Source organism: Myxocyprinus asiaticus, chromosome 10 (assembly GCF_019703515.2).
Source record: "Myxocyprinus asiaticus isolate MX2 ecotype Aquarium Trade chromosome 10, UBuf_Myxa_2, whole genome shotgun sequence".
Taxonomy (NCBI): domain Eukaryota; kingdom Metazoa; phylum Chordata; class Actinopteri; order Cypriniformes; family Catostomidae; genus Myxocyprinus; species Myxocyprinus asiaticus.
The window spans coordinates 43,102,363-43,124,862 of NC_059353.1; the positions used below are offsets into that span (position 1 = coordinate 43,102,363).

General features: G+C 42.2%; 1 protein-coding gene across 1 annotated transcript in view; it reads left to right on the forward strand.

The window, feature by feature from the left end:
* Positions 1 to 17,082: 17,082 nt before the first annotated feature.
* Positions 17,083 to 22,500, forward strand: part of ube2e3 (ubiquitin-conjugating enzyme E2E 3 (UBC4/5 homolog, yeast)) — a 49,764-nt gene continuing 44,346 nt past the window's right edge. Inside the window, exons 1-3 of the mRNA XM_051709160.1 lie at positions 17,083 to 17,222; positions 18,315 to 18,521; positions 20,686 to 20,736. Coding sequence (XP_051565120.1) covers positions 18,322 to 18,521; positions 20,686 to 20,736 — 251 coding nt within the window. The 5' untranslated portion in view covers positions 17,083 to 17,222; positions 18,315 to 18,321. The remainder of the gene's footprint in view (positions 17,223 to 18,314; positions 18,522 to 20,685; positions 20,737 to 22,500) is intronic.

The following is a 22,500-nucleotide window of genomic DNA, read 5'->3' on the forward strand; positions in this document are numbered from 1 at the left end:
ATGTGAAATCAAAATGGGACTTTTGTGGTATTTAGTGTATGGCTGTTAGCTTTGAGGCCATTTATTTGCCAAAGTACACTTAAAAGTTGACAATATTAACTTTTAGCAGATATACACAATTAAAATGTAGTTTTTCTTTTCTGGGAAAACTGACCAATATATTGATGGTCATGAACATACACACAGTGGAAACCGGGGCTAGCTGTCAGACTTTTTACTCAAGTGAATACATCTTATAGTGTGTTATTTTAGTTAATTTCTGTAAAGGCACAAACCTTAGGCACAAGTCTTGTAAGAACAACAACACAAGAAATAAACCTTTTGAACATTGTGACCGTTCTTTCCCAGGAAAAAAATATAGTTAATCGAACACACGTTGACCTTTTGCGACAACTTGTCCCAATAGCAGGGCATGTTGTAAAACTTGATGAGGTAAGTTGCAACAGTGGAACCTGCATTTGCCTGTAACCGCCCATCACAAAAAAAAAAAAAACAAAAAAAAAAACATGCCTCCTCTTTAAATCTGTGCCTATAATGAACATTTACTTTGGATGGTAGAATTAACATAGATTATTCAAATTTAACAGGGTTTTGCACTAGTAGTCTGAAACCAACATAGAAAAAACACAATTGGACTTCTGACTCCAAATCTTTTTGTTACGGAGATATAGCCTTTGTGACAACTAGCCCCAGCCTCTCCTATGCATAGGCCATTCAGTAACAAAAATGGAGTTAGAGTTGGTAAATTCAATTCATTCCCATGAATCAAACTGTATGTTTCAAGTAATCTATTCAAAACTCTAATTCAACAATTCATTTGCGTCATCACTCAAAAACGTTCACTGAAGTCCGGGTGGGGCATTTTTCCTTCTCATTTACTCACCCTCATGACATCCCAGATGTTTATGACTTACTTTCTTCTGCTGAACACAAAGATTTATACAATACAAGTGTCAAGTGGCCTTTGAAGGTCCAAAAAGCAGATAAAGGCAGCATAAAAGTAATCCATACAACACTAGTAGTTTAATCAAGGTCTTCTGAAGAGATCCAGTTGGTTTTGGATGAGAACAGACCAAAATGTTACTCCTTTTTCACTATACATCTTGCCATTGCAGTCTCTAGGCACAATCATGATTTCAAGCTCGATTACACTTCTTAGTGCTTGATGCATGCGCAGAGCGCTAAATGGCACAATAGGAAGTGTAATCGAGCTTGAAATCATGATCACCAAGAAGACTGCTGTAGAGATGTACAGTGAAAAAGGAGTTACATTTTGGTCTGTTATCACCCAAAACAGACTGGATCGCTTAAGAAGACATTGATTAAACCAATGGAGTCTGATGGATTATGTTTAAGCTGACTTTATCTGCTTTTTGAGCTTCAAAGTCCTAATCACCATTCGCTTGCATTGTATGGACCAGCAGAGCTGAGATATTCTTCTAAAAACCTTTGTTTGTGTTCTGCAGAAGAAAGTACATCATACATATCTTAGATAACATGAGGGTGAGTAAATTATGAGATAATTTTCATTTTAGTCAATTAGCTAGACCAACACAAACCAGCATACACCAGGCTGGAAACTCATTCTGGTCTAATCTTTGCAGATCTTTACAACAGGAAATAAAATACTGGTGGAAGAAAGCACAAAAGAGACAAGCAACAAAAGAGGAAACCTACATTGCTGAGCGAGCTCAATTTTTTAAAATGTTGCTAGCCATGGCAAGCCTAGAATCAGCCCACCATTACATTCTATTACCCATCAGGGGAGCCTGGGAAGAAGTGGCCACAGATTGCAATGATTAAAAACAATCTCTGCCAGCGAGCAGTCAGAAAGGAGGGGCTGAATAATACAGCTGCTCCTCCGTACTGAAAGAGGCTGGAGTCGTCTCTCTCAGTGTCTGTCTGTGGCCTTAGGGACGGCTCTTGAAATGCCTGCAATGGCCAACAAAAATAACCAGCCTTGCACAAACTGCTGCAGCACACCTTTAACCAAACAGTTTGAAAGCCACAATTAAACCTAGTCAGGGAGAGTGGATGTATACTGGGTGTTTAAAAAAAAATCTAAATAGATCAAGAAAAGATAATGGGTTTTTTTTGGGCTCGCAACATACTCAACACAAGTACATAAACACAAATGCTTAGGTACACAAGCTCAATTTCATGCGTCGTTATGTTCTGAGATGTGTCAGAATTAGTGGCGGAATGCAAATTTGGCAACAGCACTTTCAAGTATGTCAGTCCGAGCTCATGAAAATTTGTACATAATTTATGAGTTGGCTATTGCGTATGGTCTCGCACAATGTTGTTCGCATAAACTCGTACGACTTCATCATGTGCAAATTCCCGAATGTCTAATACGGAAGCGCGAGTTCCGCGCACGAGGTGTTAAGGACATAATTATTAATATTAAGCCCTTACCCAAACCCCTTATCTAAACTTAACCAATCAGTAGAGTGTGTAAACATGGTAGGAAGCTGTTGTGTGTGACAGAAGCAAGTAATTGTCGCGTATTAGATGGAAACGATGTCCAGCGACGTCATTGGCTGTAGTGAAAGTCATGGGAATTCAAACGAGTGCAGTTGTCCGATATCATACAAATTATCCAAATTCAGAAAATGCTGTAGGAATCCTGATGATTTCGCCGTGAGAGTGTGTTGAGTATGTACAACTGTGCGCTTGTGATGTGTACACATCTGTATTTGCGTATTTGTGCAAAGTATACCTCTAGTGTTAGACTTTGCAACAGACATCTAAAGAGCCAGAGTCAAACACATGAGCATATTTCAACCTAAAGCACCACACAGTATAGTATTTTCTATAGGCTGTAATATTTTAAGTATATCCCTGTTTGTCATTGTTAGGCAAGGTGTGGAATTCTTCAGCACTCATAAGTAACAATATTAAGTATATTTCCATTTGAACACCACCGTGGCAGCGTAGCAATTGGGCTGTCAGAGGACAATGAACCTCGTCGAGACAGAAAAGAGAGAAGAATGGAGAGGGGGTGTTGATGATTTGATTTCAGCGGGATGTTAAAGCATCACGCCAGGGGCAAATAAAAGACTATAAAATACCAGTGATATTTATACCAGTTTTCACTTATTGTAAACCACTTTCCGATCTTTATATATATATATATACTGCCAGTGTTACTTTGAGTTAATGACCCATCCTCCTAAATGATATAAAAGTCATGTATTCACTGAATAGATTAAGTGATTTAATTTTTCAATATGACAGTAAGGCAGTGTTTAAAACTGTAATGATAATTATTAAATTGCAAGGATATAGATTAAGAGTCTTTATAATCCATCCAAAATTGAATGCAGGGATGCAGGTAGTTGTCAGTGAACTGACTTTTGCTGTTAGGCTATAAAGCAATTGGTCAATTATAATATCAATTGTGTAAACAAGTGAACACAATAAAACCACACTGCCATACATTTAAGCAACCACGTTCTCAGGACAAGTGTTTCTTTTATAATATCACACATTTATACAATTTATCAGTTGTTTCATGAATTTGTTTCTTCATAATTATTTTCCTTTGAAAGCTGAATATGTAACTTTTACAGTGTTAACATACATTCTCTTATCCCAGCTTTATATACAGAGCCAACTATAAGTCATCTATTCATAGGTTAATTTTCTCGAAAACTGGAAACACTGTCTCTGTGGCGCTATAAAAATTCCTGTGTTTGCTTTGAGAGACCCACCCCAACAATGTTACTTAACCAGTGCCGTGAGTTGGGGGCTGGATTATTTGATGGTTTAAACAACTGCTAACAATTGTATTCAGATGTATTCAGAAAGCTGTTTTGAAAACATTGTTTATTTTTGCAATTCCATTCAGTGGTGCTAGTGTCGCAGAAATTACAAACTTCAGCTTTAAGATTTTGCTGGATTGTGTTAAATAGCTTATTTGTTGCCGAGGCTTGTGTGTGGCTCTACAGAATACATTTTTTTTTTTGAGAAAATAAAGATGGTTTGAGGGTGTTCATGCAGGAAACATTCAGCTGGATGGAATGGAACTTGAGATTTTTTTTTAAAGTTGGAAAAATTTTAACTTGACAGTTGGGCTGAAACAATTAGTCGACGTTATCGACAACGTCACCAATAAAAAATTGTCAACAAAAATGTTCGTTGTCAAGTAGTCATTTGATCCCATTTAACATAACATGAGATTACATTAAACTCTAATGATGACGCACAAGAGCAGCACTGCAGTTCGCGCCTGACTGAGGAGAGGTCAAGTCAAGTCATTTTTATTTGTATAGCGCTTTTCACAACGCACATAGCTTTACAGGAAATAACAAACTTTACATGCATAAAAAAAAAAAAAAAAATGAAACTCTAATATCTATAAAGTAATCATTGTGTAGTTTGATTAAATATGACTGTAAATTGCATATAAACATTAAATAATTAAATAATAATTATATTTAGAACCTCTGTGAGCAAGCTGAAGGCGACTGTGGCAAGGAACACAGAACTCAATAAGATGTTGGTTAATGGAGAAAAAGAGTTCCCCTCTGGCAGGCCTGGTTCCAGATCAAAATCATTGAGGGTGCGTCTGAAAATAGTGGGGGTGCTCTGTATAAAGTGGAGATGTATCGTAATTACACATTTTTAAAAATATATAAAATCATGTTTAAATTCTACTAAAACAATGTAAATAACAGTTTTTTTATGTACAAAACATTTATTGCTTCGGGTTTTTTTCACATGATCTGTCGCTGAAAATGACAGCAAAATGCTGCGCATGCAGATTAGGACATACTGATTTGCACAATCATACACGTTTATTACAATTGTGTGTTCACAAACTGCAGGGATTTTTGTGAGTTTGATGGGATTCAAGGAAATCAGCTTGCCAATTTACAGTATTAGACTTATATATTCAATTGAGCAGGTGTGTGAGCGATTATTTTGGTACAGCGGCCACATTAGCCGTTAAGTAGAACATGGAAGAGAGAAGATAAAAAGTTTTACATATTTGTATCTTTTAATCCCAGTAGTAGTAGTGCACTCATGCACTCAATGGATGATGCACAATTTTCTGAAGTGTATTCTGATGGGACCATTCTGCGATTGCTTGAAGTTTTGCCGCTACATTTCTATCACGTTTTAGTAAAACTGAATTAAGACTTATTATTAATTGTTTATTTTACCATACTTCAATGCAGTAGTAATTTAGTATTCAATTTAACACTACATCAGGAGTCTGGTTTATTAGTCAAATAAAATATTCGGAAATTATAGATTCTAAAGGCTTATTTTAATGTTGGCCACAAAGTGGACACATTTATTTTATTCTCAGAACATTATCAACCAGTTTACACACTCATGGGTCATGATGTGAGTCTCGTCAATAGTTTGTTTGGCATCCCATTCAGCACACAACTGAATAAAACAGGCTGCATGACACTGATAAATGATTACTGCCAGAGTAACATTCACATACAGGTGTGAGGGACTTCAGCATTTTACAAGAAACACAAAGAAAAAACATTTTCCTCTCTCGCTTGGTTTTGCTTGCGTGTCCCCTCTGCGTGCGAATGATGTGAAGATCTAGTGGGATTTTAATAAAGTTCATCACTGAAAAGGTTTTCTCGCAGATTTGGCACTAAACAGCACACACAGCATCACAAATGGACATGGAGTGACTGCATCACACTTTTCTTTGAGCATAATACTGCACTATTGAGCACTTTAAGGTTTTTTTCCGAAGAGGAGAGAGCACGTGCACTCACATGCATGGTTGCCAGATTGCATAAATTAAGTATGACTGTGGAGCTGGACGTGGTCTTGTGTCTGTCACTGGAGAGAGAGGAAGCGGTAAGGACCATCACCTGGTGATTATGATGCGTAACATCTGTTTCTCGTTACAGTGACGACGGAGATGGGCTTGAAAAGGCAGCCGAGAACGCCAGTGAGGCAGAGAGAGTTGAGTGAAGCTGAAAAGCCACGTCTGTATCTGAAAGCCTGTTTAGTGTTGCGTGAAGCTGAAAGCTGATTTACCTGGACTGCCAACCCGCTTCCCGCGTCCTTCTTGTTGGATCCAATACACTGGTCTGAAACCCGGGACATCGAAGGAAGACGACTGGTCGCCAATGGACACCTCACCTCTGGAAGCATCTGGCTAGCATCCAGGAGACCCATCACCAAGCCCTGCTCGCCCAGGAGCGTCGTTTCCAGGAGCTCCTCCGGGCCCAGGCCAAGGATCGGCAGGCTCTACGGTGCTGGTTAGCTCCAGGCAGATCCTCCGCCGCGACCCCAGAGGCAGTGATGGAGCCGCACCTCCTCCTGATGAAGATGGGCCCTCAGGACGGCCCAGAGGCTTTCCTGGGCCTCTTTGAGCACTCGGCCACCGCTTCCGGCTGGCCTCAAGCCCAGTAGGCCCTCCACTTGCTACCGCTGCTTTCCGGGGAGGCCCAACTCGCGGTGAAACAACTGCCAGCTGTGGACTGCCTGGACTATGCGAAACTGAAGACCGCTGTCCTGCAACGGGTGGGCCACGCCCCCGAACAACATCGCCAGCGGTTCCGCTCCATTACGCTGAGTGAAGTCGGCCGCCCGTTTGCATTTGCCCAGCCGCTCCGGGATGCCTGCCGAAAATGGGTGCTTGCCGGGGAAGGGCGTGCCGTGGAGGACAAAATAGAGCTGATGCTGGAGCAGCTGACCGTTCGTCTGCCCAAGAAGACTGCGGAATGTGTCCAGTGCCATCACCCCACGTCGGTATCCAAGTCTCTCTCTCTCTCTCTCTCTCTTCTACTCCCCCTTCTGCCCCTCCATCTCCACCCTCTCGACCTGTTCCCGCCCCCCGGAACGGGGGGTTTATTTACCCAAAACAGCGCCCCGCGTGGGCTGCACTATGCGCCGAACCCCTCCCCTACCCTCTCCGTCGTCCTTCCGAAAACATGGTGTGTGATATGTGACGCGATGGCTGGGGAGGCGGAGCTGGAGCCGTCCACATCTGCTCAGCGTCAGAATGATGCAGGAGGGGAATCCTCCGGTATTCCCACCATCAGGGAATTCCCGGAGGGGGACTTCCCTCTAGAGCAGTCGTGTGACAACACTTAGGCACGCCTTTGACCAAGTGAGAGTAATCTATGGCCAGCAGTTCCAGCTGGACGTCGCCCTCACATACCCGTACTTTTCAATTATTAGGGACCGGTTGTATCGAGTGATGCAGGACACTCAAACCCATGAAAATACAACCCAGATTTAGTCCCGAGGAGCCTTCGGGAAACACTTTTCCAGGTGGCTCACCACAGTCCTATGGCGGGTCACTTAGGACCGGAGAGAACACTACACCGTTTAATGGCCCACTTTTATTGGCCGGGCATTCGCGGGGATGTACACAGATGGTGTGCGGCATGCCGTGAATGTCAGTTGATGAATCCACCAGCCACCCCAAGAGCGTCAATGCACCCATTACCGTTAATCGAGGCCCCCTTCGAAAGAATTGGAATGGACCTCATCAGGCCATTAGAACGGTCAGCATGCGGATAACCGTTTTGTATTAGTCCCGGTGGATTATGCAACACGACATCCGGAAGCAGTGCCTTTACGCAACATCTCAGCACACGGGGTTGCGGAGGCACTCTTCAAAATGATCTCCCGGGTGGGGATTCCGAAAGAAATCCTCACTGACCAAGGCACAACGTTTATGTCACGAACACTACGTGAACTTTATGAATTGCTGGGAATTAAATCGATTCGCACCAGCGTTTACCACCCGCAAACTGACGGGCTGGTGGAACGATTTAATCGAACCCTTAAAAACATGATTCGTAAGTTCGTACACGAGGATGCTAGAAACTGGGACAAATGGCTGGACCCCCTATTATTTGCAGTCAGGGAGGTCCCACAAGCCTCCACGGGGTTTTCCCCCTTCGAGCTCCTGTATGGACACCGGCCCCACGGGGTGCTTGACATCATATGGGAGACGTGGGAGGAAGGACCTTCCCAGAGCAAAAATGAAATTCAGTACGTCCTTGATCTTCAAGCAAAGCTACACACACTGGGTCAGTTGTCACAACAGAACTTGCTCAAGCTCAAGAGATACAAAGCCGGCTGTATAATAGGGGTGCCCAGCTACAGGAATTTGCACTGGGAGACAAAGTACTTGTATTACTCCCCACATCGAGCTCCAAATTACTCGCCAAGTGGCAAGGACCCTTTGAGGTTACACGGCGAGTTGGAGATCTCGATTATGAAGTTAAACGAACGGATAGAGGCGGGGCACGTTAAATTTACCACCTCAACCTCCTTAAATTGTGGAGAGAGGCGGTCCATGGCGACGGTAGTTCCGGAGAGGGCGGAGCTCGGGCCAGAGGTGAAGTTCAAAGCCGATCCATTCACCCCGATCCCTTGTGGAGACCACCTCTCACCATCCCAGCTCACAGAGGTGGCCACGTTGCAAAAAGAGTTTGCGGACGTGTTCTCTCCTCTTCCCAGTCAGACTAACCTCATACAACACTATATCAAGACCCCACCGGAAGTGGTAGTGCGTAGTCGGCCATACCGCGTACCCGAACACAAGGAAAAGGTGATTCGGGAGGAATTAGAGGCAATGCTCAGATGGGGGTAATAAAAGAATCGCAAAGCGACTGGGCGAGCCCGGTTGTTCTCGTACCTAAGAGTGACGGGTCAGTCTGGTTCTGTGTTGATTACCGGAAAGTCAACGCAGTGTCTAAATTTGACGCATACCCAATTGACAAACTGCTCGATCAGTTGGGTGCGGCTCAATTTTATTCGACATTGGATTTAACTAAGGGATATTGGGAGATCCCCTTAACTCCATTATCCCGAGAAAAAACGGCCTTTTCCACACCGTTCAGATTACACCAATCATCACTCTTCCGTTCGGTTTGTTTGGGGCTCTTGCCATGTTCCAGCGCCTCATGGATAAGATCCTCCGGCCACACGCTGTGTATGCCGCTGCCTACTTAGATGATATCATTATATACAGTAATGATTGGCAGAGGCATATGCAGCATCTGAGAGCTGTCCTGTGGTCACTGAGGCGGGCAGGACTCACGGCAAACCCGAAAAAGTGTGCAATTGGGCGGATGGAAGTATGGTATCTGGGCTTCCACTTGGGCCATGGGCAGGTACATCCCCAAATTGATAAGACAACAGCGATAGCGGCCTGCCCACGTCCCAAGTCCAAAAGGGAGGTGAGACAGTTCATGGGGCTGGCTGGCTATTACAGAAGGTTTGTTCCTAATTTTTCTGATGTCACCAGCCCCTTGACTGTTCTCACTAAAAAGGGGGCACAGATACGGTCCAGTGGACGAAGGCATGCCAACAGGCTTTCACGAGAGTGAAATCTGCATTCTGTGGCGGGCCGCTTTTACATGCTCCTAACTTCTCTCTCCCCTTTATTTTACAGACGGATGTACCACAGAGGGGGTTGGGGGCCATGCTCTCACAGGAGGTGGAGGGTGTGGAGCGCCCCGTGCCGTACAATAGTCGTAAGCTCTCTTTGAGAGAGACTAAGTACAGCACCATCGAGTGGGTGGTCCTAACCCTCCTCTACTATCTGCTGGGGTGGTCCTTCATCCTCCACTCGGATCACACCCCGCTTCAGTGGCTCCACCGCATGAAGGATACCAATGCGTGGATCACTCGTTGGTACTTGGCACTTCAACCCTTCAAATTTAAGGTGGTCCACAGGCTGGGGCCACAGATGGTTGTTGCTGATTTCCTCTCCAGGAATGGGGGGGGGGGAGTTGGCAGGCCGGACGTTGCCCGGGCCTGAGTCGGGCAGTGGGGGTTTGTGGAGCAGGACGTGGTCGTTTGCCTGTCACTGGGGAGAGAGGAAGCAGTAAGGACCATCACCTGGTGATTAATGATGCATAACACCTGTTTCTTGTTACAGTGACGACGGAGATGGGCTTGAATAGGCCGCTGAGAATGGCAGTGAGGCAGAGAGAGTTGCGTGAAGCTGAAAACCATGTCTGTATCTGAAAGCCTGTTTAGTGTTGCGTGAAGCTGAAAATCCTGCTCTTTGTTTATGAAGCTGAAAAGCCTACACATTGTCTGTGAAGCTGAACGCTTGAATAAAAGCTGATTTACCTGGACTGCCAACCCGCTTCCCGCTTCCTTCCTGTTGGAACCTTTACACAGACATTAGGTGAAATATTTCCTATTTGTGCAAGTATAAATCTCTGACTGGAGCATTGCATCTATTATCTGGCAACCCTGAGCATATTAAAAGCTTGTGGATGCACGATAAGTCCCAAAGCCAGATAAATGAAAGATCTAATAAAAAACGTTCATGATAAATCGACCCGCGGGCAGTAGTTTGCCCTGGTCTGCAATTGAGGGTGCTCTAAGGTTCGTTTGAGGGTGCTTAGCACCCTCAAGCACCCCCGTAGATCTGGGCCTGCCCTCTGGCTAAACAACATGAATATAATGCCAATATTAGTTATTTGTGTGCAGTGCATGTCATGGCTTAAAATGTGTAAATTAAGTAAGCGTTAAGGTCCAGTGTTTAAAAAAAAAAACATAAATAAAATGATTTTTTATGAACTGTAAGATTAATGACTAATGTCTTTGAAGTCCATCCTGGATTAACTACAGAAGTTCACATAGATGGATTGTCCTTTGTTAGTTGGCTGATGAAGGGTTTTGTTGGCAATTAATTGATAGTCTATTTATTCCAAGTCAAGAGTGTAGTCCATCAATAGACAAAGGTGATGCAAGCAGAGATCAGTGAGGTGCATCGCAGATCAACCGGCAGGTCATTTCGGTGAGGTTCGGTGGGGTCCATCCTAAGTCCAAGGTTCAGGCAGTGGCATATGAAGTATCTGATGTCTTACATTTGGAGTAGGCATCAGTTCAGATGCACTCTAAACTTTCACAGCTTCAGGTGATGTAGATCGCAAAGTATAAGGGAATTATATGTCCCGATCTAAGAGGGAGAGATTGAAACTGCACCCGGCAGATGCACACTCTGTAGCGGGGATGCTCATCCCTCGAGCGCACACGCTTGCTGTAGCTAGATTATAACGTGATGGCCCGCGACTTATTGAATCATAATATATGTCACTGTACATTTATTATCGTGAACAAAATTGGCAATACGCAGCTTTATTAATATGAGAGAGTTTGTTTTTTTGCGAGTTAAAGATGGATTGAAGTGAACAGAAAGGTGAGGAGAGGGAGAGCAGGGGCAGACTGGCCATCGGGAGAACCGGGACTTTTCCCGGTGGGCCGGCCATGAAACGGGGCTGAATGGGCCGCGATAAGCTGAAATGGGCCGCCGCATTATGCAGAACGGATTTCTCTTCCCAGTCCACCCCTGAGGGGGAGGGTAGTCTTCGCCTCATTATACACTGCAACAAAATACGTTTTGGATTTGTTTTGGTTTTGGCCTTTTTTCCAATATAAATATCTAAAACTCCTTTAAAACAATGTACATTTTCTTTAGCAGCTATACTGCAGAAGAAAAAATTGTTATCTGAGAATGTTGAATATAATATTACAAATATTATAAAATATCTAAAAATTCTTAAAAAAAAAAAAAAATGCATTCACCTGAGAAGCAGCATATATGATATTTAGACTTGCATTTAGAGAACAGATCTTGAATATAAGTATATTTTGTCTTTACTGCACTCGCAGAAGTATAACCAAGTGAAAAAATACACTTATATACAAAATAAGATACATGCTCTTAAAGCAAGTCTAAATATCTTATATGTTGCTTCTCAAGTAAATGTATCTTGTTTTAAGGATTTTTAGACAATTTTATATGGAAAACAAAGACAAAAAACTTGACAGCAGTGCATTTCTTTACTGAACTGAACTTAATAAAAGTATTTTTTTTCCTCTTTAATTCAGTGATTCATGTCATTAGAGGCATTTTTAAAAGATTATTTTGTCCTCTTTATTGTTAGTAAGCATGTTTAATACAACCTTTTAAGTTGGGGCACAAGCTGAATAATCGGTCAAGAGCTAATGATTAATAATTGCAATAATCGCTGAATAGTTGAATAATTGGTTTAACAATCGTTAGATTAATCGATTATAAAAATAATCGTCAGTTGCAGCCCTACTTGACAGGGGCCGTTCACACTGTTTTTTAATTGTTTTTTTTAGCCAGACGTCTTTGACCTTTGCGCTGTGTCACAATGTGTCTCTGCATTCTAAATGTGGTGTCTAGAAATTAAACTTTAAAAAATGCATCTCGAGATCTGCATTTTTTAGAGCAAGAATGCATTAGGTCAGAACGTTTAAATTCACTTAAATATTTCTGAAATTCAAATTAAATTCAAATTAAATTTCTTTAGAATTTTAAAGACATTATTTCAAGTAGGGGAAAGAGCTAAGACATCAGATTTTTAAATAAACATTGTCTCCTACTTCCACATGAGGGTGCAACAAATCAATATAAACCAAACAGCACCGTGTTATAATGATTGTCTATTGCAAAGAATATATCTGACTGTTAAAGCTGAAGTGTGTAATTTCTGCACCACTAGCGCTGCCAAACGGAATTGCAAAAATAAACATTGGTTTCAAAACAGCTTTCTGAATATGGCCTCAGCCCTCATTAAATCAGATATTACAATTTTTCTGCAGCGTCTCCTGGCAGCATTTAATAAAACGAGGAACAGTTGCTCCAATCCTGCAAATAAAACTCTCCCCTAAGCAAGGTCATTCAGCTGCTCCATCACGACAAGGCGGCTCCTTCAATTTAATGTGCATGACATAGTGGATGAAAACATGCAACGATTCGTATTTATTTAGTCTAATTTAAGTCTAATAAATACGTGTAAAAAAATTTAAACATTTCAATGGAAACTAAGCTAGTGTGGTTAAGTCTCACAAGACGGGTCGCTCAAAACAAACTTTTTTCATAGCACCACAAAGACACAGTGTTTAGAGCTTTCACACATAAAAATTTGCCTTATTTATTGTTGTCTCTGCATATTAAGCTGAGATAGGAGAATGTGTTTTAATACCAAAAAAGTTACACAATTCAGCTTTAACAAATGTGCATAAAATGATAAAGTCAAAAGATTTAGCCAATTCATATTCTCGAATCTTAATTAAAAAAGAATTGCACATTAGCCTATACCAGTGCCATGGTATTACCATGGACTCAAGCTTCATTTTTTAGAAGCTGTGGTTGCATCATCAGTCAGTAGCGGTTTTAACCACCACGCAAACCACACAATTGCTTGGGGCCCCGGAAGTCGGGGGCTCTGCAAAAATGTTTGAAGGGTGACATGTTGTTCTGGGTACAAGTGTGAATATGCTGTTGTCAGTGCTCTAAGAGCGGTTCACGTTAGAGGTCTGCTGGGTTCGGGTCAGTTTTTCAAGCAGGAGTTTGATTTGTAATTTACGAAAAAATATACAGGCCTTCCGAACTTCACTCACAGATACATGCAAACAGAAAAGTTAAGGGCCGTTCACATGAATGTGTTTTTGCATACTGTAGAGCCGAGGAGGGCGGGGCCGGGCTGGAATGACGTATGCCCGGTCCCCAATCAGCCTGATGGGGCGCGCGAGGGATAAAGGCGGCCGGGGACGACAGTTCGAGAGAGAAAGAATTACAGGCAGCTGTACTGTGTGTTCATGGTTGTGTGTTTTTGTTTAAGTTGTTTATTAAATTATTATTATTTAAGTTGTCAAGCCGGTTCTCGCCTCCTCCTTTCCACTGAACCCCCTTACACTGGTGCCGAAACCCAGGAAGGAAGAGGGATTCCCGTCGCAGAGTCCTCGACACTGCCATCCACCCAGGGGAGCGCCGCTGCCATCCGACGGGGGACGGAGTAGCCCGACCACCCAGACGCAGGGAACGGCCGCCGTCCGCGAGGCGAGTGGGGACGGGACTGCCCGACCGCCTGGAGCGAGGGAGCCGCTGCCGGGGGGCGGAGGAGTGCCCTGCCGTCCCCCGGGAATGCGGAGGGGTCGAGAGAAGACCGTCGTCCGTGGGGGGAGGAGGGAAGCGACTCCCCGACCACCTGGAGTGGTAGGACCGCTGCCAGGGGCGGAGGAGTGTCCCCACGGGACGCCGGGAACGCGGAGGGGCGTTCTGTCCGCTGGGGGTCGGAGGTCTGACTCCGGTCCGCCCGGGGAGGAGCGGCTGCCGTCCGCCTGAGAGGGTGGAGGAGTGATCGAGGACCACGCGACGGCGCATCAGAGAACCGGTGAGTTTCTTTTTCTCTCTCACCTCTCTCTCTCTCTGTCGCTCCGTGTTGGCCTTTCCCTCGCCTATTTTGTGTTGTTGTTGTTGTTCTTCCCCTCCTGTCTCCTCCCAGGTCGAGGAAGGTGGGGATGACCCGCCGGCAGTCGGGGCGCAAGGCACGCCCCCCCGGAGAGGAAGGGGGGGGATGTACGTCATGCCGGGGGCTCCCCGGCCTGAGGCAACGCCGGGAGGAGTGTAGAGCCGAGGAGGGCGGGGCCGGGCTGGAATGACGCACGCCCGGTCCCCAATCAGCCTGATGGGGCACGCGAGGGATAAAGGCGGCCGGGGATGACAGTTCGAGAGAGAGAGAGAGAGAATTACAGGCATCTGTACTGTGTGTTTATGGTTGTGTGTTTTTGTTTAAGTTGTTTATTAAATTATTATTATTTAAGTTGTCAAGCCGGTTCTCGCCTCATCCTTTCCACTGAACCCCCTTACACATAAGTCTGCTCTGTTTTTCCATTGTTTTCCTATGTAAACACGCACTGGACGTACGTCCTTGACTGCTGCACTATGTCTCGCTGTTTCTTCAGTGTCTCACACGGACCAGTACATTTTTAGACACTGTATCAAGTTAAAAAAGGACTTCAGGTCTTAAAAATGCATGTCAAGACACCCGCGTTCTGTTTCAGACGTTGCACGCATCTAGATTGTTTTTAGTGTGTCACAAATATTTCTGAACAAGTTATGGTTGCAAAGAGGTGACTGTTTACAATGTTTAACATTATTCCAGACTGTTCTGCACCATACAAAGTTTCAGCGCTTGATAAACAGCTGATGGATGAATTTAAAATTATGATTTAAAATACATTTTATGTAATTTTTTAAGCAAAAATTTTCAAAATTGGGCCCCGGGTTGGTTGGTTGCTTGGGGCCTCAGAAATCGTAAACCTGCCCCTGTCGTCAGTGCTTGTCGGCACACATGCAAAGTTCGAGTGCAAAGTATCTTAAATTCGATACATATTCTAATTTGGTATTTTTATTTGACAGCCTTACACCCCACCACTATTCCTGAGTACTGGAGTAGGCAAATTTATCAAAATTCCTATCCCTTATTGCTTTCTTATCCAGTTCTGTGTTTCATTCACCAGTAAATGAAAAAAACAAACAAACAAAAAAAAAAACACCAAGACAGTAGTTCCCTACAGATAATTAATATGAGAGTTAATATGTGGTTTTTCAGCTGAAAATAGAGAGACCCCAGAGTTTATCCACTGCTTACAGGGCAGCATTCACTGGAATCCCATTAATCAATGAGGCCTTATCTCTGCTGCAAGTTTCTGGCATCCATCCATGCAAATTGCATGCACAATGCAAACAAACACACACACACACACACACACAGCCAGGCACAGTTTGTACAGACAGAACAATAAGAAGACAATACAGTAATTGCTCATTATCAATTTCTTCGCTGCTGGTGAATTACAGAAAAATTCTGGTTTAGTTCAATCAATCTTGTTTTGAAGGGCATAGAATACAGTGCCTGTCTGAGAGTGAATAATTTCAGGCACATCAAATCATTCCATTTAGCGTTGCATGATACATTCTGTTCTACATACTATAAAAAGTAGGCAGTATACAGTATATACAATGCACAAGATTCAGTAAACTGTAAGATAGTAATCCATTCTCAACATTTTCAGGATATCATACATAGAGCATGGTGTGGCGTTCCACCCTCTGACATCAGACAAGTGTTTATCAGTTAACACAAGACCCTATTCAAGCAGGCTCTCCGTCAAAAGCCTCACTGACCAATATTTTATGCTTGAGTAAATCCTGAGGTTCACCGTCTAGCTCATGCTGGCATTTACAGCACTGTATGTATGGAACAAGTGGCCAGTCGTTGACAGATTAACCTGTTTGGTCAGAAAACCCAGAACAGATTGCACACAGCTGCTCTCTTAGTATCTGCATACAAAAACAGTTGGAGTAAAACACCCTGTTGCTGCAAAAAAAAAAAAAAAAAAAAAAAAAAAAAATGGTATTTAGTCAATGCTAACTGAATTAGTTACAAAGGCCCTTCTCCAGTATGTACCGTACACTATAGAGAAAGGTTATACAGCATATAGAACAGAGAAGGAATTCTATTCACTGCATATTAGTCATGTAGTACTGTATATCCTATGGAGGAAGTCATACAGTATATACTATAGAGCATTATGCACTATAGATCATATAGAAGTCAAGCTGAACATAATATCCAGCAGTTCATACTATGGACTATACAGTATATATACTATAGCCCAATACATCAGCCCACTAGACTATAGAAGTCAAACAGCATATAGGCTTCTATAGAGCTGTTCAGACTATAAAGAATTCATGCAGCCGATGTTATTAATTTATAGATTATAGAGCAATGTGTACTATTGATTTTAGATATGTCATACAGAATATACTATGGAAAATTATTTACTGCTGATTTGAAGTCTAGCAGTACAGCATATGTACTGTATTATGAAGCAGTACAGTGTCAGTGTGTAAACAAGAGCTGCTGTACAGTGACTCACACCTGCACTGGAATTCCAGCCAAACTTCTCACCCACACTCAAAGTTTCCGTGAGCAGCTGATTACATTTACGCCACAACATCTATTAAACCGCTCATTCTCAAGAAGAAACACGATTGTCCTTCGCTGATGTCTTCTTTGAAAACATAGACCTCCCATGAACTGATAATATTGTCAAAGCCTGTTCGGACTAAATCCAACGTAGGTGGAAAAAACTATAAAGTGATACAATTTCACCTTGGTTAAAATGCTGTCTGTCTGGGACTATTCAAAGCGGCGGACAGACAGGAGAAGATAGAGGACATCGCTGCTTGTTCCTCTGATGTCCATTCGCAGTACAGCGCCACCTGTAGGTTCCGAGTAATACTGCAGCGCCTCCTCTCCTTCCTACTCTCCAATGTTCACAGCTCGGCCGGAGCCCGTCGTCTTCCCGGCTCCATTTCAACTGGATTTTTAACACTCCTAACCAGCCCAGATCAGGACAGGACCGCGTCTAAGGTAAAGAAGAATCTCTAAGGGTCTCGAAGAGTCCAGATAAGGTGGCCTAACGTCGTCCTTTCTTAGTGTTTTTCACGTCTGTCGCTGAAGAGAGAGAGAGCGAGAGAGCGAGAGAGAGAGAGAGGGGAGCTCGAAACTGACTTCACGCATCAGTTGGTACACCATGCTGATACTGGAGTGCCTCCTACCATAACAAACCCTCTTCGCTCTTACAAAGGATTCGAAAAGGTCCAATCCGAATCTTTTCGCCCCGGTGTGCGCTAAACGACTCGATCTTTTCTTCGCAAACCGCTCGTGATATCGCCCTCTTCTCCTAAAGTGAAGGGGGGGTCGAGCCCCCCTCGCTGCGAAAAGGTGCGATTATAGCTTTCCTTCGCGGCGCTTGAAATCTAATTCTTCTCTCCGATAGATTCTGGTGGAATAGCCGTACGTTTTTGGGGGGTCAGTTTTACTCTCAATAGCTCGTCTGCAACCAGTCACTTGCACCTATAGAGCAGACGGACAAAAAAAAAAAAAAAAAAAAAACAACAACTCGCAGACGAGCGATGGACGCGCAAAACTGCTACAATGTATCGCAGATCCATGTGCAACGTCATAGTGATTGCAACAATGTTGCCGCGTGCACTATTTACAAATACTAGGTGCTCAACGCGGTAGTGGATTAAGTTGTGCATGTGTGTGTGCTGTCGAATTAGGCTTTATCCTAAAAACGTGGAAATTTGTCTTCCAGAATGACAACAGTTTTTAATGTAATTGGATCGGATCGCATCCTGGTCATCCATCAATGTGCTGTCCAACTACCGTGGATTCATTTTAAGTGTTGGTCTGTTTGTTTGTGCAAACAGTCTGAATGAAGTTTCCCTTTGAAGATGCATTGAGTGATATGCCATTGACTTGTTTGCTTACCCCTCTTGGCATGCCCATCAAAACTGATTCAGATCTGTTTGTCTTTAGGAACTTAAGGGTCTTACCAAATTTGTGATTGGGGTTTAAGCAAGAGGGCTTGATCTATGCATGCAGCTCTTGTGATCTCAATACATAGTCAGCCCTGGCACAGCTCTGGTTTTGAACTTCTTGTTGTCCCTCTCAAAGGTGGAAAATGTCCAGTGAAAGGCAACGGTCAGATGATGAAAGTCCCAGCACCAGCAGTGGTAGTTCTGATGCAGATCAGAAAGATCCACCTGTGCCAGAACCAGAGGAGCAAGAGGAGAGAAAACAACCCACGCCTCTACAACAGCAGAAGAAATCCACCAAACTGTCCAGCAAAACAACAGCCAAATTATCCTCCAGTGCAAAGAGGTAAAGCTGATGCAGTATATAGGCCTCTTGTATACTGTCTGTCTTAAAGACGGCAAAAAAAATAAATAACGAAAACCTTGTCACTCATTTGACTTGTTTTTATGTGATTTTTAACCCCGTATGGCTTTTTTTTCCCCTCCGTGGAACACAAAATGAGATTTTAGGCAGAATGTTAACCTCAGTCACCATTCACTTTCATTGTATGGAGAGAAAAAAAGATGCAATGAAAGTGAATAGTAACTGAGACTAATCATCTCCCTTTATGTTCAACAGAAGAAAGAAAGCCGTACAGCTTTGAAACAGCATGAGTAAATGATGATGGAGTTTTCATTTTTGGCTTAAGTAAATCCAATTTGGGCATTAACACATCGGGCTAAATAATATAATGTTTTCTAACCGTTTTAATTGTTTTATGTAATTCATTGTTAAAGGGATAGTTCACCCAAAAATGAAAATTTTGTCATAATTTACTCACCCTCATGTTGTTGCATGACTTTCTTCCGTGGAACATAACAGATGATGTTAGGAAGGATGTTAACCTCAGTCACCATTCGCTTTCATTGGGGGAAAAAAAGATGCAATGAAAGTGAATGGTGACTGAGGCTAATCATCTCCCTTTATGTTGCACAGAAGAAAGTCATGCAGCTTTGAAACAGCGCATGTACTGGAAATGATGACGGAATTTTTATTTACTCGCCCTCATGTTACTGCATGACTTTCTTCCGTGGAACATAGCAAGTTATGTTAGTAAGAATGTTAACCTCAGTCACCATTCGCTTTCATTGTACGGGGGAAGGGGGATGCAATGAAAGCGAATGGTGACTGAGGCTAATCATCTCCCTTTATGTTGCACGGAAGAAAGAAAGTCATACAGCTTTCAAACAACGCCAGTAAATGTTGATGAAATTGTCCATTTTTGGCTGAAGTAAAACTAATTTGGTGTTAAACTGTTGGGCTAAATAATGTAATGTTTTCTAACCGTTTTCATCGTTAAAACGATATTCTTTGTTATAGGGATAGTTCATTCCAAAATGAAAATTCTGTCACCATTTACTCACCCTCATGTTGTTGTAAACCTGCATAACTGACGTCCGTGGAACATAACAGGAGATTTTAGGTTGAGTATTAGCCTAAGTCACCATTCACTTTTATTGCATCTTTTTTTCACATTATCAAAGTGAATGGTAACTGAGGGTTTCAGTCCCTAACATCTAACACTTTTCGAAACTGGTTTCTTTTTTAAAGCTTAAGTGATTTTGTGCATTAGTGTTTATTTTATTAATGTGCCAATTAGTAACAGTGTTGACATTTGTGGTCAATTACATAACCATGTGGACAAAGAAACTGTATGATGTGCTATCCATTTAGCAAAAGTTCTGCAGAGATTACTGGGGAAACAAGCTTGGAGGTACCACAGAGCTTCCACAAGTAAATATGAGGAACAAAAGAAGTGAATTAAAATGAGATCTCACTTATCAGATTTGTCTCTGTCATGGTTCCTGTTTTAATCAGGTTAGCTTTCTTTTGGAAACAATGCGATTATACCCTCAAATCAAATATAGAAGCAGTGTGATTGATTTGCTTCTTAGAAATATACAGAAACAGTCGCTCCGCACCATCAGTGGTGATTAAAACTGTGCAGACTTTTTTAAATGTGGGTGAAATAAAACCAAAACACTAAATCTACGAAATTTTCATAAATCCCGCTCCTGGCTTCCTTACACGCTGTTGATAGTGCGTTAGCTCTGCTTTAAAGCTCTTGTCAAATATGCCTGAGCACACACCCCTCCCCTCCCTCCACCTCATTTGCATATAAGCTTTAAAAGAAAATCTTTTGTGCTTAAAGTGACTTTAACCTACCGACGAGGGGCGGGTTGGGAGCGGAGGGGAGCAGGCTTTGAGCTGAGGTAAAGATCAGAGGTGTGCGATGGAGGGAAAGGCAGAAACAAGCACGGCAAAGTTTTTCTGCTATGGGATTCGGGTGATGCCTCTGAGAACAAAGAGGAAGCAGCCATGTTAGCTGTGCTGAAGAGAGAGCCAGCCGTGCAGTAAACACAGCAGAGGTAGAGGGCAGTGTAATTCCCTGGCTGCTTGCAATTCTTACAGCTATCTCTCTCTCTCTTTTTCTTTTCATTTCTCTCTCTCACTCGTTTCACTCTCTCAGAATCCAGAAAGAGCTTGCAGAAATCACTCTGGATCCACCGCCCAACTGCAGGTATGTTATTTAAAGCATTTTATTCCTTCATATGCTTGTTTTAAAATGGATTGCTTTAGAAAAGATTGACTTTAACAGCAGCTGTTGGAGTTTCATTTGAAGGGTATTGACAGTTAGGATGTCCGTTAACCTTTTAAAATGTACAATTTATCTGAAATATAAGGGAAATTGTATATCTTAGGAATGGTGACCAGTTACAGGACCTATTAGGGTTTTCATCATTTTTTTTTATTGCCTTTTCTAGTTCATTTTAAACGACCCTGCAGTGTGACAAATACAATTTCAAAAGTACAAATCTTCCAAGTAGCCTCTTAATTAATATGAGGTCATTAAAGCTGCATGCATAATAATGATAAAAATACAAAATGCTGTTTAAAATGTCAGCTACCCTTAAACTATGAGCTTCTGTAGCATTTTGCTTCTTTGCTTCAAAGAGTGAAGACGGATTATGCTTTTCTTTCCTTGAAACATTACTGTTATTGATGTTGCTGTGGTTTAGGCAGTGTTGTACTTTTAATAATATGGCAGATGCTGCTCCTAAGCATATGGCTTTGATTTCACCACCTCATGCTGAACTTACCGCCGAACCCCCCATCTGTTTTAATGAGCTGACCTAGAGATTCCAGAACAAGACGAGGGAGCTTTTAAAATCCCCCCCTGTAGCTCTTGTGTGTTTTCTGCTTAAAAGAACTGATGTTTTCTGATTGTTCCTGGGTATTTTTAAAGGTGAATTGGTTTAGTTTTTTTTTTTTTGTTGTTGTTAAGGATTCTGCTCTTGTTGGTGATATTTTTAACCATCTTGGGAGTGTTTCTGCTTTGGCTTTCTTTAACATTGGTAGATTTATGCTTGTTGAAATGGATTTTCTGTCTTATTTACATGTTTTGTGACATACCGAGGTGGATCTCATGAAACTTGAGAACATTTCTTGTTTACATTTGCTTTCTAGAAAACAAAACTGATTTTTTTAAAGGTTATTTTTGTAAGGATTTTTTCAATAATGACATTATTTTCATGAAAATTAAGCTCATTACAGTTGTGTAAATGTTACACACTGTGTAAATACTGTAATTGCAGTAAATTATTACTGTATTACTGTAATGACAATCACCACTGAGAATAGAGGTAGACCGATATATCGGTTTTACCGATTAATCGGTGCTGATAGTTGCTTTTTGGATAGTTGTTGATCTGTTATCTAGTTTTTTTTATTCCTCTGTGTTCCGTTTTTCTTAACTTGAAGCGAGGGCATGCAAAGAAAAATGTGACTATTTAGAAACGTCCCTCGTCAGCACATACATTGTGTCTTCAACTTCATATTGTGAATAAGAATAATATATAGGCTATAAAAAGCTTAATTTGGTAAATATTATATATAGTGCATTGTAACGGAGTCAAGTCTACATCATTTCAAAATAAGATTCCCTGGTGTATTTTAGGCTTGTTTAGTGTTAAAATCCCCACGTCATGCACTCAGTCTTCTTTTTCTTCTGATTATTATTGGGATTTTAGTTGGAAAATGAACTACATCTGGAATTTTATTTATTTTGGACTCTGGCCTCTATGTCTGTGCGACTAAGAAAATGTTGTAACATTCTATGAATTGATTTTAAAACCTGTCGTCTGATTAATTGGTTTTCAGACTTTTCCATCACCCAAAGTTATCGGTATCGGCAAAATCCACTATCGGTCGACCTCTAATTTAAAATAAAAATACAAAAAAAAAAAGTGTTAGGACACATTATGGTAATGAATAATGAAAACAA